The sequence below is a fragment of the Pholis gunnellus genome (assembly GCF_910591455.1).
Source record: "Pholis gunnellus genome assembly, chromosome: 14".
NCBI classification, from domain to species: domain Eukaryota; kingdom Metazoa; phylum Chordata; class Actinopteri; order Perciformes; family Pholidae; genus Pholis; species Pholis gunnellus.
In genome coordinates this window covers 6,926,474-6,940,501 of record NC_136541.1, presented here as the reverse complement: position 1 = coordinate 6,940,501, position 14,028 = coordinate 6,926,474, and the positions used below count along the sequence as shown (strand labels likewise).

The window sequence follows — 14,028 nt, the reverse complement described above, 5'->3', positions numbered from 1 at the left end:
CGGATGATGATGATGATGTGAGCGTAAATCCGGGTGACTTGTTCCTCTGGTGCCTCCTGAAGATTGACTTCTTTGTCATAGCCTCGGTATGACAATGTAGACTACTCTGTCAACCTTAAAATAGATGAATCACCATATTCCCTCTGCCAGTAGCAAACTTGCAGGAGTGAAGAGCTTCTCTCTCTCTCTCTCTCTCTCTCTCTCTCTCTCCGTCTCTCCCTCTCCATTTCTCTCTCTCTCTCTCTCTGTCTCTCCCTCTCCATCTCTCTCTCTCTCTCTCTCTCTCTCTCTCTCTCTCTCTCTCTCTCTCTCTCTCTCTCTCAGAGTAAATTCAGGTGAATGAATTTCTCCATTCACAGGATTGTCAGTAAAACAAACAACATATGACCTAATTTCAAATCACATGATGTATTTTGTGACTGCCAGATTCCTTCTGCCTGTATAGCTTATACTAAACCCTTTATTCGTACACTCCCTGAGGCAAATGTTCAATATAACCAGTTTTCACTACATTTAAATGGGAAATATTGTATTTTTAATCCACAACATTTATCCGCAAACTGCATGGAGCACATTTTAACTGCTGCACTTGATATACCGTTAAGTAAATAAGTAAATAATGTTTTGTTTGTCAAATAATGTGTACTTTTACTTTTAATGCTTCAAGTACTTTCAAACAAATACTACTTTGTTATACTTAAGTAGGATTTTGAATGTGGGACTTGTTGTGATGACGTAATTTTTACACTGTTGTATTGGTACTTTCACTTAAATCAAGGATGTGAATACTTCCAACCCTCTGATCAGTATGTGACAAGGCTGGATCATCAGCTGGACACAGCAAGTAACACAGAGGATGCAGTAGCTAAAAGGACCTGAAAGGAGAAGTGTGTAATGAGTGGAAGGACAGTGGTTAAAACCCCCAGAACGCTGTTACCACCTTGGTAGGCAGTTTGCAGGTCTAAATGTGGAGCAGGCCAGTGCTAAAAAAAGACAAAATCCTTCCCTACAGAATAGGTTCCCAAGAACAAGAACACAGGATTCCACCTTCAACGACTCCTCTGGAGCTATCTTGGTGATTCGTTTACTGCTCGTTATCAGGTTCCGGTCATCACTGTAGCATGGGGTTTCCAATAAAGCTAAAACACTGCGACCTGTTTAAAAACACAGGTTAACAAAAGGTTTGTATAAAATGAAAACAGCCGCGTTGTCAGTGCTACAGGACAAATTCATAGTAAAAGGCCTTGTTTAAAGAGGAATGTCACCCAGTTTTAAAAGGCACATGTGCTATTCATGAGGCAGAGACACAGGTCTGGTAATACTTGTGTAAATGTGTTTCCTAAAACCTGAAGCGAAAGAGCCAAACGATTAATTTTTGAAGTCAGGGGTGCGCTCTTTGCTGTCACATAAAATGTGCTCTGTGTCAGTTCATGCAGCCAAATTATGTTTACAATCTGGTTCCTATAACTGTTAGCAATGCTAGAAGATGAACTTTATTTGATTTGACAGCTCAGCATCTGGCTCCACAAAGTGTTGGCCTCCTCCGTAGAGAGTGGAGCAAGTGCTAATTTTGCAGCCCAAAGATTGTGCTCTTATAATTATCAGCATCCAAGATGTCGTGTCAGAAAAAACTTATGTCGAAGGATTTCAAACCATTTATTATAACAGATATGTGCACTTTTATATGTGGTTTGTGGTTTTGCACTCATGGGGGTCCCCAACTGAAGTGTTGAAGTACAAAAGATCCTAAAAAACCCTGAAGCAATATACTGCACACTACAGAGCAGAACCCAGTAGACTGTATCACCCAGATACCCGACATACATAATGCAAAAAGAAAGAAATGCATTCACAAGAGCTGTAAGTAATAAGAAAGTAGGGCAGGAAAAGGCTTGATGATGCAGGGATGATTTCAGTATAGTGTTGTTGAACTCCTTCCAAGAAGTCAAAGAAGGATGTATTACTAATTCTAATGGTGCAGATTTGGATACATCCTTCATTGTCTGAACTGCAGTGATGTATTCACTTTGGTACGATGCAGAGCACAAACTCTAGTTTTAATGTTAAATACAGTACAGAACAGCCACTTCACTGTTGCTGCTTCTCCTACTTGCCATATTTGCCTTTTGAAGAGAAAAGATGAGAAGAAAGTTGTAAATTATTGGTTAACCAGAGTGGTTGAACGTGAATAAGATATAGGACCGCTTACGTGATGTCCTCATCATTTTGCACATGATGATAAGACTCTTTAAAACAGGATGTTAGCTGAGCTCCACTTTCTACTTCTGTCAGATTTCTGAAGATGTCAGAAGTAACTCATCAATCTTTATTTCACAGGAAAGATTTAAAAACTGACTCTGCATATTTTGAAATGTAGCTTTTATATTTCACTGTATAGTTGGGAAAGATTGTTATCATTGTATACTTTTTCAGTTTTGTTTGTAGCATCATAAAGCTGAGAACTCTACACTCTAGAGGGAACAAAATACATTCATTGCTTGGAACGCATAATACCTGTTTCAAAAGATGTAAAATTCAGTCATTCAGTCAAGTCAACGTATAAATCTTTACCTACACTTTGCAATAGAAGACAGTAAAAAGGTGGATTTGTATGTGCCTGTAAACCTGTCAAAACAACACCATCAATTAATGCTACCACTATTACTAATAATAATAATATATCAAATAAATATTCTAAAGTCACACTGGAAACTATATAATTCTGCTAAAGTTAAAACTACTTCAAACTTTATCATCCCAACTAATCTGTGTCTTCTGGTCTTTATAACATACTAATAATAACAGTAGTAGTAATAACAGTAGCCTTGTATAGTTTGTCTGCAGGATGTATAGTCTAACTTGGCTCTCGACTATAGTCTGCCCCCTGCAGGACAAGAGAGGAAAAGGTATTCGGCTTCACAAGAAACTCAAACCTGATGAAAACTTTAAATATTCAACATTTTGCCACATTTTATTTTTTAAACTGAAAAGACAAAGCAACATTGCGTTATTGTTCAAACTAATTGACTGCACGGCTGGGCCTGGCCCGACAGAAGAACTACTGCCGTTCGCTTAGAATCATGGGAGATGAAGTCTTTGGCCAAAATGGATCATACCAATCTGAAGGTACGACCTAAATGGTATTGAAAACACAGATCCGTGTTTATCTCCAGGATCCACAGATAATGTCTTACTTTCATGTGTATATATGTGTTCTTATCTTTTTTTAATAAACATTCTACAATAGCGGAACTCTTCGATGAAGTCGTGGAGAAGCTAACGGACCTCTCCCCCCTCTCACACGGAAGAATATAGGCGGCCCTCTAATGCCTGTCCTCTTTCCCTGTCGGATTACGGCCAAGGCAGCACGCAAAGGAACGGTTACCAAGCAATAAAACATCGAACTAAACAAGAGTAAGTGGAGAAGAATTGTCTTTTTACAACCGACCTGAATTATAACAAAAACGTTACTCTTTGTTAAAACTCTCAAAGTATTTTTGAATTCGGAGTTTTATTAGCGCCACGTGGTCAAAGAAACTAGCTACAAGTTGCAGTGGCTGTCAAAAAAAACTTCTTGTCTCCTAACTTTAGCTCGTGTAAGAGTGAGCAGGCAACAGACGGAATACAACACGGGTTTTATATCACTTTGAATGTGACTGGTATCGTACACGAATTGCCAATTTGTGTTTCTTTCTTAAATGACATTGTTGGCTACTTGCACAGTTATTTGTACCCCCCCCCCCCCCCCCCCCCACCACCTATGTCCATTGAGTCCCAGTGTTTTTATTCTAGTATTCATAAACGCATATAAATAATCCTGTGGTTGTTTGTCCATGAGGTTTTGTATTTTATGAACACGTGTCTCTTATTTCTGTGTTGCACCCTAGTTTTCCATTCCAGTTAACGTTACCAAAGGTGAGAGTTTGTGTTGCAGCTGCTGTTCAGCTGATGCTCTAACATGGTGTATTGCTGTCATATGAAGTGTAAGTCATGTGTACTCAGTTGCTAGTTCGTTAAGTACATCCAGCTACTAGTCTAACAGAAGAGACCTGCAGTGACTGTCACACTTATGGAGGTTAAAATGTTTCTGAGAAGTGTTGAGTCAACGATAGAGCTGCATCATTTCCATTATTGATACATCTGTAATTTTCTTCCCTATTTTTGTCTGCAAAATGACAGAAATATTTTCAATGCCCAGAGCCCACGGTATCAAATTCTAATTGCCCACTTTCTCCAACCAACAGTTAGAGAAACAAAATATGTATGAGGTTTGTGCATGAATCTTTTCATGAAAAGTGACCCAAGCAATTGTTGTTGCAGCTCTTAATGAGGAAGACAAAACATTACAAACTCCTCTTAGATTTGTGCAACATAATTCAACAGCTAAAAACTGTATCCTCCAAAATGATCCATGCTGGGTGTACCTTACAAACTGAGTTTTTATCTGCACTAACCGTGCTATAGGTAATACATTGCATGTTTGCAAGTTGTTTTTGTATTTTCATGTGGTTAGGCTAGGTTTTATTATTATTTCATGCACGGAAATGTATCTAGTGTCTATGTGTGAAGTTTGGCTGCATGTTTTAAAGGAAGTGTTGCTATCAGAAACATTTGGATTGTCTTGTGATTTCTTTGTAAATATTCCATCCCACGATAGGAAGCATACATTATCCTTCAGCATGCCAAAACAAAGGTGAGCCACACCCGGTTGCACAGGTTGGGTATTTTAATGTTTCAAAAGAAACGTATTCAATGCATAAACACAGTGTTTCCTCAATAATGTGACACAGCTGCTGATTATTATTATTATTATTATTATTATTATTATTATTATTATTATTATTATTATTATATGTGTCATTATCTTGATGTTATTCATCCTGCAAGTTTCAAATTACGACTACAATGCTTCTTAATCATAAAATCAATATTTAAAAAATATGCGGTAAATATTTGTAAATTTAGATTTAAAATTAATATTGAGGAAACACTGTAAACGCATCCTAACCTTAATGTTGGCCATTTGTCACATTACATTTTGCATCGTTTGCTCTGGCTTTGGTGTTTGAAAGTCCAATGTGAGATTGATCAATGAACTGTTATTCCACGATCCTAAAAGCAAACACGATTGAGTCTTTTGCATTCTCAGTTTGCGTCTTCTATTGTCAGACAGCTCATTCTGAACACGTTAGCGATTGATCAATCCACCGTCTCTTTGCCCACAAGACCACATTGGCATCACATATCAGCTGTTTGATGAGCTTTCTTTGATGCGTCTTAAGTTCCTTTTTGTGATGCCATCTTCACACTGAACTAATGGCTTTAGCTTCTACCTGTTGCTTCTTTTCTCTCATCACGAACACAAAAGTGAGTAGAGAAGAGAGCCCGTTTTTAATAGAGGAATGGATCAGTCTTGGCCGAACCGTCAGCAAGGAGGATTCCTTAGAGATGCCGTGCCAGTGGGGACCTTCAGGCAGGGAAACAGTCCCGTCATCAGCGGAGACAAAGTCCAGTTTGGGAGGCTGCGGCGGCGCACGCGTTTGTCAGAGGGCCACAGCTCTGGGGCTGAAGAGGAGTGGTCGAGCCCTTCCATGGAGGCGAACGGCTCCTATGGTAAAAGCCCCATCCTCCAGGGCATGCAGGCAGAGGGAAACGCGTACAACCGCAGTGCCTTTGAGCAGGCCGAGAGCAGCTACCAACGGCGGCTCGCCTCTAACGGCAACGGGCCGCAGTCCTTTTCTCCGAGGAGTCCGCACAGCAGAAGCAACAGGACCTTCCAGGCTAGCCGCAGCCGCGGTCAGGATCAGGGTTACCCCGCCACCACCGTGAAGGCCTCCGGTGTCCCCTACCGCCGTTACAGCTGGGGCCGCAATCGCACCTCCTCCGAGACCGAGCAGGGGGCCAAAGGCAGAAAGGGGCCGGCCCAGAGGAAGAGGGTCCTCTCTGAGACGCAAAGCAGGCCCAGATGGGACAAGTATGCCACCTCTCACACAGGGAATGGAAGAGACGGGATGTGTGTTTTCGGATGATTTCGTTTATTTACTTTTGCAATTTGTGGTCTGTCCTGCATTCTTGTTTGGCCTTTTTCGGTTTTGCTAACTTGTGTATTATGTTTTTGAGGTACAGGTTTATGAATGGGCCTTTGTTTGGATTTTTTTGTTTAGGCAACATTCAGACATTCAATAACATGGCATGCTCATTCATTTAAATGAGATCAATCCATCGACACAGCAGGGGTGTGAATACAGAGGGCTCCTGCAAAACCTCTCAACTTTTGCCATTCAACATCATTTCAAGGTGCTGCAGTGGCCAGTTGATTATTTGTAATGTGATATCTGTATTTCTATTTATCTCATCATTGTGGCTTAAGATCAGATTATTTTCACACTGATAACTTGTAACATCCTGTCACAGAATATTTAAAGGCTCTGCAGTGTTCTGGGACGTGACTAACCTTTATTTCGTCTCACCGGTACCTACGCCTGCATCCATACAGCCCCTTGCATTTATTTGTTTTTACGCCCACTGAGTCTGAATTGGTGTCACATTAGGTATGAGCGCACAACATGCCGTGTAGTAAACATGGTCTGTTTGATTATCACACAAAGAAGTGGACCGCTGCTATCAGTAAGGGTGGGGGTTGTTGGCGGACAGCGAGTCGACCAACCTTTTGTTCTATAATCCAGACTTTGCAGACCAGGCAACTGTCTGACTGAGGAATGTGTAGATGCCTGTCTGCTGCAGTAACCCGTCAGCGAAATGAGAATGGAGGTCAACCATATATGCAGTAGTCTTTCACCCCTTTTTTTTTAATGTTACTTTTTATTTTACAGTAACAAAAGGCCTTTTATTCTGCGGTTAATTTATGGTTGAAACTGTCTGCGTTCCGCTTTGTTTTGTCTCTCCCTATTCCACCCACAACCCCATCTGTGGCTGTGCATGCTGTAGCCTGTAATATACGGTGTCCCGGTCATGCCGTGTTCTGTCACTCATTTCTTGTCACTCATTGCGCTGGCTTTAACGATTAAACACATCATGGTCGTGGCTGCTGGTCGGTAGAGAAAATGCAAAAAATGTTGGATGCAAATCAGTGTTTGGTTGGGTCTTCTCTGCGTTGTCTTACTTCTCCTGATTTTCCGATTCCCTGCTCAGTACCAAGATGAGCGGAGTGCAGTGCCTCGCCTCAGAGAACATCTGGTTCGACAAACGGTGCTACGATGAGGCCGAGAAGTGCTTCTACGAGGGAGCCAACGGACCCTCCTCACAGGTACACCGCTTTTCTGCTTCTTTTGAAAGCCTGTTTTTTTTTTATGCGGTCCAAAAGCAATTTGCATCAATCTGATCCTTCCTTGACATAAGGACTCTGTTGTTGTTTTTTTAGACAACCTTTATTTCCAATCCTCCTCGTGTCTCTTGCTGCCAGCTTTTGAAGTCTCTTTCGCCTCTTGCCTGACACCTCATCAGCTCACGCTGCCCTGTCAGTCACCAGCATGTTAAGCAATAGTTACATCATCGTCAGCCCTCTGTAGCCCGGAGCAGCTGTGTGCATGAGAGTCAAGCCACTCGATTTAGAAGTGGCACGTCCTAGTGAGAGGGGTCAGGTGGTTTGGCAGCTGCCTCTGCTTCTCAGGTTGTCCAGAGCAGCAGAGAGTCTCTACACAAGCCTTTAAAACAATGGAGATTAGATTAGAGATCACTTAAGAGTTCTTTTAAAGAGTTCTTTCACCCAAAGCACAGACAGCGATGCAGACAGTTTTTGTTTTACGTGATGAGTTCTGAGAAATGCATCTCCACTGTTGCCCAGTTACAAATGAGATGAGTGGTTTTCAGGATATATATGAAGTGGGAAAATGACAGCTGCACCATGAATGCACCATGCAACACAAACATCATCCTGGGTTTGTGTTGCCTTAATGCACGCTGCCAAAATGTGCATAACCGTTTACATTTAATCATGAGGAACTTGATAAGCATGTAGCTCACTTTTATTTGCCTCAAGTGTTTTGATAAGTCATGCTGAATGTTGGGTGTATGGTTCCATCCTGCTTTTGTCCGTTTTGCATTCTGCTTTGTGTCTTTCTCGCTGCTTCCGCTTCATCACTGCTTGGCCCACATACACCTGCAGGAGAGAGAGGTTAATGGCATCCTGCAGGACATTGCTAAATCCCGACAGAATATCCTGCAGGCCCTAAACGGAGTGAGTACTGTCCTCCGAATGAGCCACAGAAACACCCCTGTAGTGGCAGGACTGTACTCACTAATGTTCGTGTACCAGCCCTGAAAGATATCTGTTTAAATATGAAATTATGATTTAAATAAAGAGACAGCAGGTCATAGGGGACATTTAAGCTTTTAGTCGCTGAAAACATTTCGTCTGCGCTTCACAAGAGAAGTGCTTTATGCATGACACGGAACGTATTCACCCCGTCGTCTCTGCTTGCTGCTCCCATCATCTTCATTGCAATCAGTCAGTAAGTTGTTTGTCTTTACATAAATGTCATTTACTTTTTTGTTGGCAGTATAAGTGTGGTCATTTTTGCATAAACAAAAATCTGCTTTCTCTCATCATTAGATATTTAACTGTTACCCTTTTTAAGGATTCGTTCACATGTTTTAGGTCTGTCTAAAAACAATACCTGCATGCCCTTATGCACCGTAAAAGCATTTTGGTAGCTGCAGCTGTTCCTCCAGATTCCCTCCTAGAGTTCCTGCCTCATACCGTTTCTCTGCAAGCTGTCTGTGGCAGCAACAAGGAGAGACTTTTGTGATGAATAAATGACACGATAATGTAAAATACTCAACGTTAATATTTTGCATCAAAAATATTCGTAACTGCAGCGACGTGAATTTGCAGTTGCAACTCTTTTCAATACGGTTCGAGAGTAGATTTGCAGAGGCCCGCCTACCACGATCCTATTGGACCAGAGCAGTCAGAGGTTCATTATTGTATGGCCTAAGCTACTGTAGGCTACTTTAATACGTTTCATTTGGTGAAGTTTAATTCTCTCTGGTAAACAGTTACGCAGTGTCCTATATATGTAAAGGGATTTTATTGTGAAAGGTAAGAACATACAGAGTGGATCTGGTCTGTTCTGCCTTTGTCGAGGTTGAAAGGAGTAATAAAGTTTGCCATCTCGGTTCGGAGCACTGGGCCTCTAAAGTGTATGTTTTAAATATGTCTGTTTTGTACAACATTGATTGGGTGATGCTTGTATTCACGGTGTGAAAATCGACATCCTTTCGCAAAATACCTGAAATGCTTTTTTGCCGTGAAATATTCACATTTTGTCTGAAAGTACTCGTGAAACAAAACAGTTGGAAAAAATATATTGACGTGCAAATTTATTGCACAAATAAATATGTCCCCAGTGTGTAATGGCCTCTACTCTTATTTTTGCGTTGGAATAGCGCTGGATAAGTTAGAATTCATCAAAGCAAAAAGAGCTACTCTAGTATTTATAACTGTTTAAAAGGTTCCATAGAGCTGGTTTGACACTAGTGAGTTTGTGCTCAGTTATTTGATTTGTGATGTTGAGTGTTTCGTCCTTCTTCTCTGACAACATTGACATCAAATTCCATCCTATTAGTGACGACTCTAAAGTTGTAGCATCCAACTTTCTACCTCCAACCAGTACTTTTCTTCTTGTCTTCGTGTTCCCCCCCATTACGTTCACTGTGTACATCACCGGGTGCAGGCAAAATCGGCCCTGCAGCAGCCCAAAGGGTCCCAGCTAAAACGGCGGCACAGAAACGTAAGACTTCCTGTTCCAGCTTCGCTGCTCGGGCGTGTGAACGCTGCATGACTGAGACTCGGCTGAGTGTGCTGGCTGAGTCTGCTGCTGCCTGGAGTGGAGTGTGCTGCTGTTATCACGGCACTAAGACGTCTCACCATGAACCACCATCTTACCAGCTGGCATATTGTTTTGGGGCTTCACACGCTTCCGCTAACTGATGCAAATGAAAATATTAATCTTGATGATTTGTTTGGTGTTGTGATCTTTATTATCATCACCATTAGAATGGTAAAAGTATTTTTATTACTTTCAACATGAAACTTTAAAGCTCAATTGTTATATGTAGTGACGGTTACCTAATGAAATTCTCAATAATTCATTAAACTTAAGGGAATAGTTTGACATTTTGGTAAATACTCGTATTCATATTGTGGCCGAGAGCTACGTCAGATGTTTAATACTACTCTTATCTGTCGTAGCTTAGCTTAGCACAAAGACTGGAAATGGGGAAATTGCTAGTTTAGCTCTATCCAAAGATATCTACTGATAAATGTAATTAAGTAGCATGTTTTGTGGTGTTATTGATTTTGGGCCAAGTTTGCCTGCATGCTGTTGTCAACATTAAATCATCTGTTTAATAGTGATCACAGGGTTTCATTTTAACATCAGCATTGTGTGTGTGTGTTTGTGTGTGAAGTGTATCCAAATCATCATAGGTTTTAGCCTCGCATGGGTTTCTTTTTAAACCTCACTATTTTTTATTTAGCTTGCTTCTCTTCAGACTCGGATCGTCTCCACCTGGAGGAGAGGCCTTTTTGCTTTGTCACCATTTGAGCTCTGACCTGCAAGATGACACTTACTAATTCATTTGTGTTTATCTTTCCATAGTCATCCTCACATGCAGGAGGAGACCAGGAGCTGGTTTCTCGGATGAAGAGCATGGAACTGGAGAACCAGACACTGCACAAAGGTGCGTGTTGAGTGTTTTTGAATGTCTTCCTGAGCTTACTCTTACTTTTGCAGTATTAATACTTAACTTTTTCGTATCGTGTTTGCTTGTCAGTGGTGGAGGAGATGAGAGCAGCCCTGCAGAAGCTGGAGTCCAGAGTGGCTGGGCTGGAAAAGAGCCCAGCGGCCGTCACATGTGCTAAGGTAGAGGACTACAAATTTGGTATTTTTGTTAGGTACATTCATATGTTCTCTCTATTTATAAAACAACTGTAAGAAAGATTGAAAAAGCCCTCTGAAGAGCACACCTTTACAGAAAGTGTTCCTGTCCTTTTCCATTGTTTCGTCCAGGCTGCTCCAGTCAAACAGGTAAAGGTGGAAAATGACGACGATGATTCAGACGACGTTGACTTGTTCGGCAGTGATGACGACGACGAGGAGGCAGAACGCATCAAACAGGAGCGCCTGGATGCCTATGCAGCCAAGAAGTCCAAGAAACCCACCCTCATCGCCAAGTCATCCATCCTGTTGGACGTTAAGCCCGTACGTGTCTTCCTAAACTGTATCATGTGACTCATTCATATGCTAGTTACATTGTGGTTGTGTTCTCTTATAGGGAACATACAGTGATGGAGAAACTTCTTTAAAATCAGGAAATGTGTCTTCCCATGCCATGAATTCTGCTGCAAATAGTGTTGACTTTAGTCTTTTAAGGCTCTGGTTGAATGAATGTTCTGTGTGTCTTTCCTTAGTGGGACGATGAGACTGATATGGCGAAGCTGGAGGAGTGTGTGCGGTCTGTGCAGATGGACGGGCTCCTGTGGGGAGCATCCAAACTGCTGCCAGTCGGCTACGGCATCAAGAAGCTGCAGATCAACTGCGTGGTCGAGGACGACAAAGTCGGCACCGACATCCTGGAGGAGGAGATCACCAAGTTTGAGGACTATGTAAGTAACGACCACTTTGATGTAATCTGTGCGCCATAATCCGATGACTTCAGTTAAATTACCTTGAGTCGTACCTGTGCACTTGTAAAAGGTTTTATAGAAACTTGTATACATGACCAAGCAATGGGCGTCCTTCGGACAAACTATCATTGGAGAAACCAGGTTTTGTTAACATAACATTTAAGAAAGCCGACTGTAGCCATTTAATTGCATGTAACTACACTGAATTTTACCCGGTTTAATCCCAGACCTCACTGAACCGTTGTCCTTGTCCCGGAGTAGATCATGAATAGTGTCCCAATGTTGACCGTGTGTTTCGTGGACTTTCTAAAGTAACGGGTAAAGACTTGTTGCTGCTGAACTCGTTTGTCATTTTAAATGCATTGAGCCCCACAGATGACATTCCGTTGTCTTCTGCTGTACGCCGTGTTAATCTCTTTCCAGATGAAATAAAATCATCTACATTGTTCGATAGTATTACAGGGTGACTCAAACCTTTTGTTAACTCAAAGAACAAAAAATGTCCTCCAGGATAAATGTAGGATATCATGTCCTAAAAATGATTTTAATAGTTTATCTTCTTAGAAAATAAGCTAATTTTCTTTCTGTTGGAAAACTAAATAAGATTGATACAACTTTGTCTGCAGCCTGATATTTAATTGACAGACATCCTTTAGTGTAGCACAAATACTTGACCAAGGAGAACAGCCGGCAAAATCCACATACTGGCACCAGGGTTACGTTGGCTGAGTCATAAAACATAAGACCCATTTGTTTTATGGATTAAACTAACTAGATGTAGAGTGTTCATGTATTGAGCTTTAGCAGTGCTGGTAGACAGATATTGTTACTTTGCACAGAGTCAGGTTAGCTGTTGCCCTGATTCCAGTCTTTGTGCTGAACTCAGCTGACTATCTGCTGGCTGTAGCTTGAACATAATGGATTCAAGTGTGGTATCGATTTCATCTAAATCTCTGCCAGAAACTGAATAAGCATATTTACAAAATGTTGAATTTTGGAGTTAAATGTTGAGGGGGAAGAAATTAAAATTTGTGAATGCTAAAGTTTCATACTTGAATGCTTAACCATTGAATTTAAATAAAACTGCTTTAATGTACTATTTTATTGAAATGGCTTTAATGCACAATCAATGTCACATGAATACGCTCAAATATAACCCTGAACTACTTTTCTTCTGTTGCAGATCCAGAGTATAGATGTTGCTGCCTTCAATAAGATCTAAGCTCACTCAGCTGACTTGCTTCACCAAAGTGTTGCTGCTGCTCCTGGCTTGCACGTTTATTAAAATGTAAAGTTTTGAGCACTAACCATTGTCTGTGTAATTATTATCTTAAGTCAAACATACTTTTTTTCTTAACTAGCAAGATTACTTGAGAACCGTTTGAGTGCATCTTCATCTTAAGAGAGCACAGCCAAAGCAATTAGAGAATAATAGACTGTTGAAAAGTAAGTGTGTATACCATGTTGAAAAGTCATAAAAACATCACAGTAAAGTCATATAACGTGGAAAAAAGTCCTTTAAAAATCCTAGTATAGCATGTTGAAAAAAGTAATATGTGTATATGTATTTATATTAATGCACCAATTACCAACAATATTATAAAATGTATATACAAATCAAGTTTTGTAAGTCGTAAAAACTACAAATGGTACAAAGAAATGAATACTGAATTAATCTACATGGACTGGATAATTATTTACAGTGTATACAAGAAAGACATGACAATATACTGTATAGGGAGTATAGTGACATTGAAAAATGATAAGTATTCAAAAACCAATGTATCAATGGATACTGTAAAACTAACAGGAACAGTTGATATTTTGGTTTTAGAGGGATATTGACTAATCAACACTTTACATCAGTTATAGAGAAACTGTACTTGTCGGGAGCATAGCATCCTGTAGCGCCTCCCAGTGAGGAAGCTGAAACAGGTTGTGTACCAGGGTGTGAACAGTCTGCATTTATTTCCTGTTCCCTGACTCTGGAAGTGGACTGTTCCAGGTAAGTCTGTTCCTGTCCTTTCTGGTGGCGGATCCAAACCACAAGCTGATGGATGTGCAGAGAATATACTGGATTATGTCAAAAAAGTACAGTATGACGAAAGAAGCCATAAGAGTAATTGTGTAGCATGTCGAAAGAATAAATAAAAAACTATAAAATGTGGAAAAGAAAGTGTTTAATACAAAAGTCATAGTATATAGTCTGTTGAAAAAAGGCGTATAAGTCAACAAAACAATTCACTGATAATATGCCATAAAGTAGAGGTCATAATTTAATCAAAATGTCATCGTATAGTATGTCATAAAAATGTAATTCAAAAAGTTTAGTGTTGGATTTTTCAGAGCGGAGGAACTTTTAAATAGTTCAGCACCTG

The 14,028-nt window shown here is 40.6% G+C and overlaps 1 protein-coding gene across 3 annotated transcripts; it reads left to right on the top strand.

Moving 5' to 3' along the window:
- The first annotated feature begins 3,320 nt into the window (after positions 1–3,320).
- eef1da (eukaryotic translation elongation factor 1 delta a (guanine nucleotide exchange protein)) lies at positions 3,321–12,957 on the top strand. Of its 3 annotated transcripts, XM_079173293.1 has the most exons (10): positions 3,337–3,414; positions 3,888–3,915; positions 4,658–4,693; positions 7,153–7,267; positions 9,696–9,752; positions 10,623–10,704; positions 10,798–10,886; positions 11,034–11,225; positions 11,435–11,629; positions 12,834–12,957. In XM_079173293.1, exons 3-10 carry the CDS (start codon positions 4,680–4,682, stop codon positions 12,870–12,872), a joined length of 783 nt encoding a protein of 260 aa, XP_079029419.1. In that variant the 5' UTR covers positions 3,337–3,414; positions 3,888–3,915; positions 4,658–4,679; the 3' UTR covers positions 12,873–12,957. The 3 variants fall into 3 exon arrangements, with proteins under 3 accessions (XP_079029421.1, XP_079029419.1, XP_079029420.1); XM_079173294.1 differs by lacking the exon at positions 9,696–9,752; XM_079173295.1 differs by lacking the exons at positions 3,888–3,915; positions 4,658–4,693; positions 9,696–9,752 and having other exon boundaries at positions 3,321–3,414.
- The last annotated feature ends 1,071 nt before the right edge of the window (positions 12,958–14,028 follow it).

Coding starts and splice junctions, on each gene's coding strand:
- eef1da (XM_079173293.1), top strand. Junction 11,226..11,434: donor TCCTGTTGGACGTTAAGCCC/GTACGTGTCTTC, acceptor GTCTTTCCTTAG/TGGGACGATGAGACTGATAT. Junction 11,630..12,833: donor TCACCAAGTTTGAGGACTAT/GTAAGTAACGAC, acceptor CTTCTGTTGCAG/ATCCAGAGTATAGATGTTGC.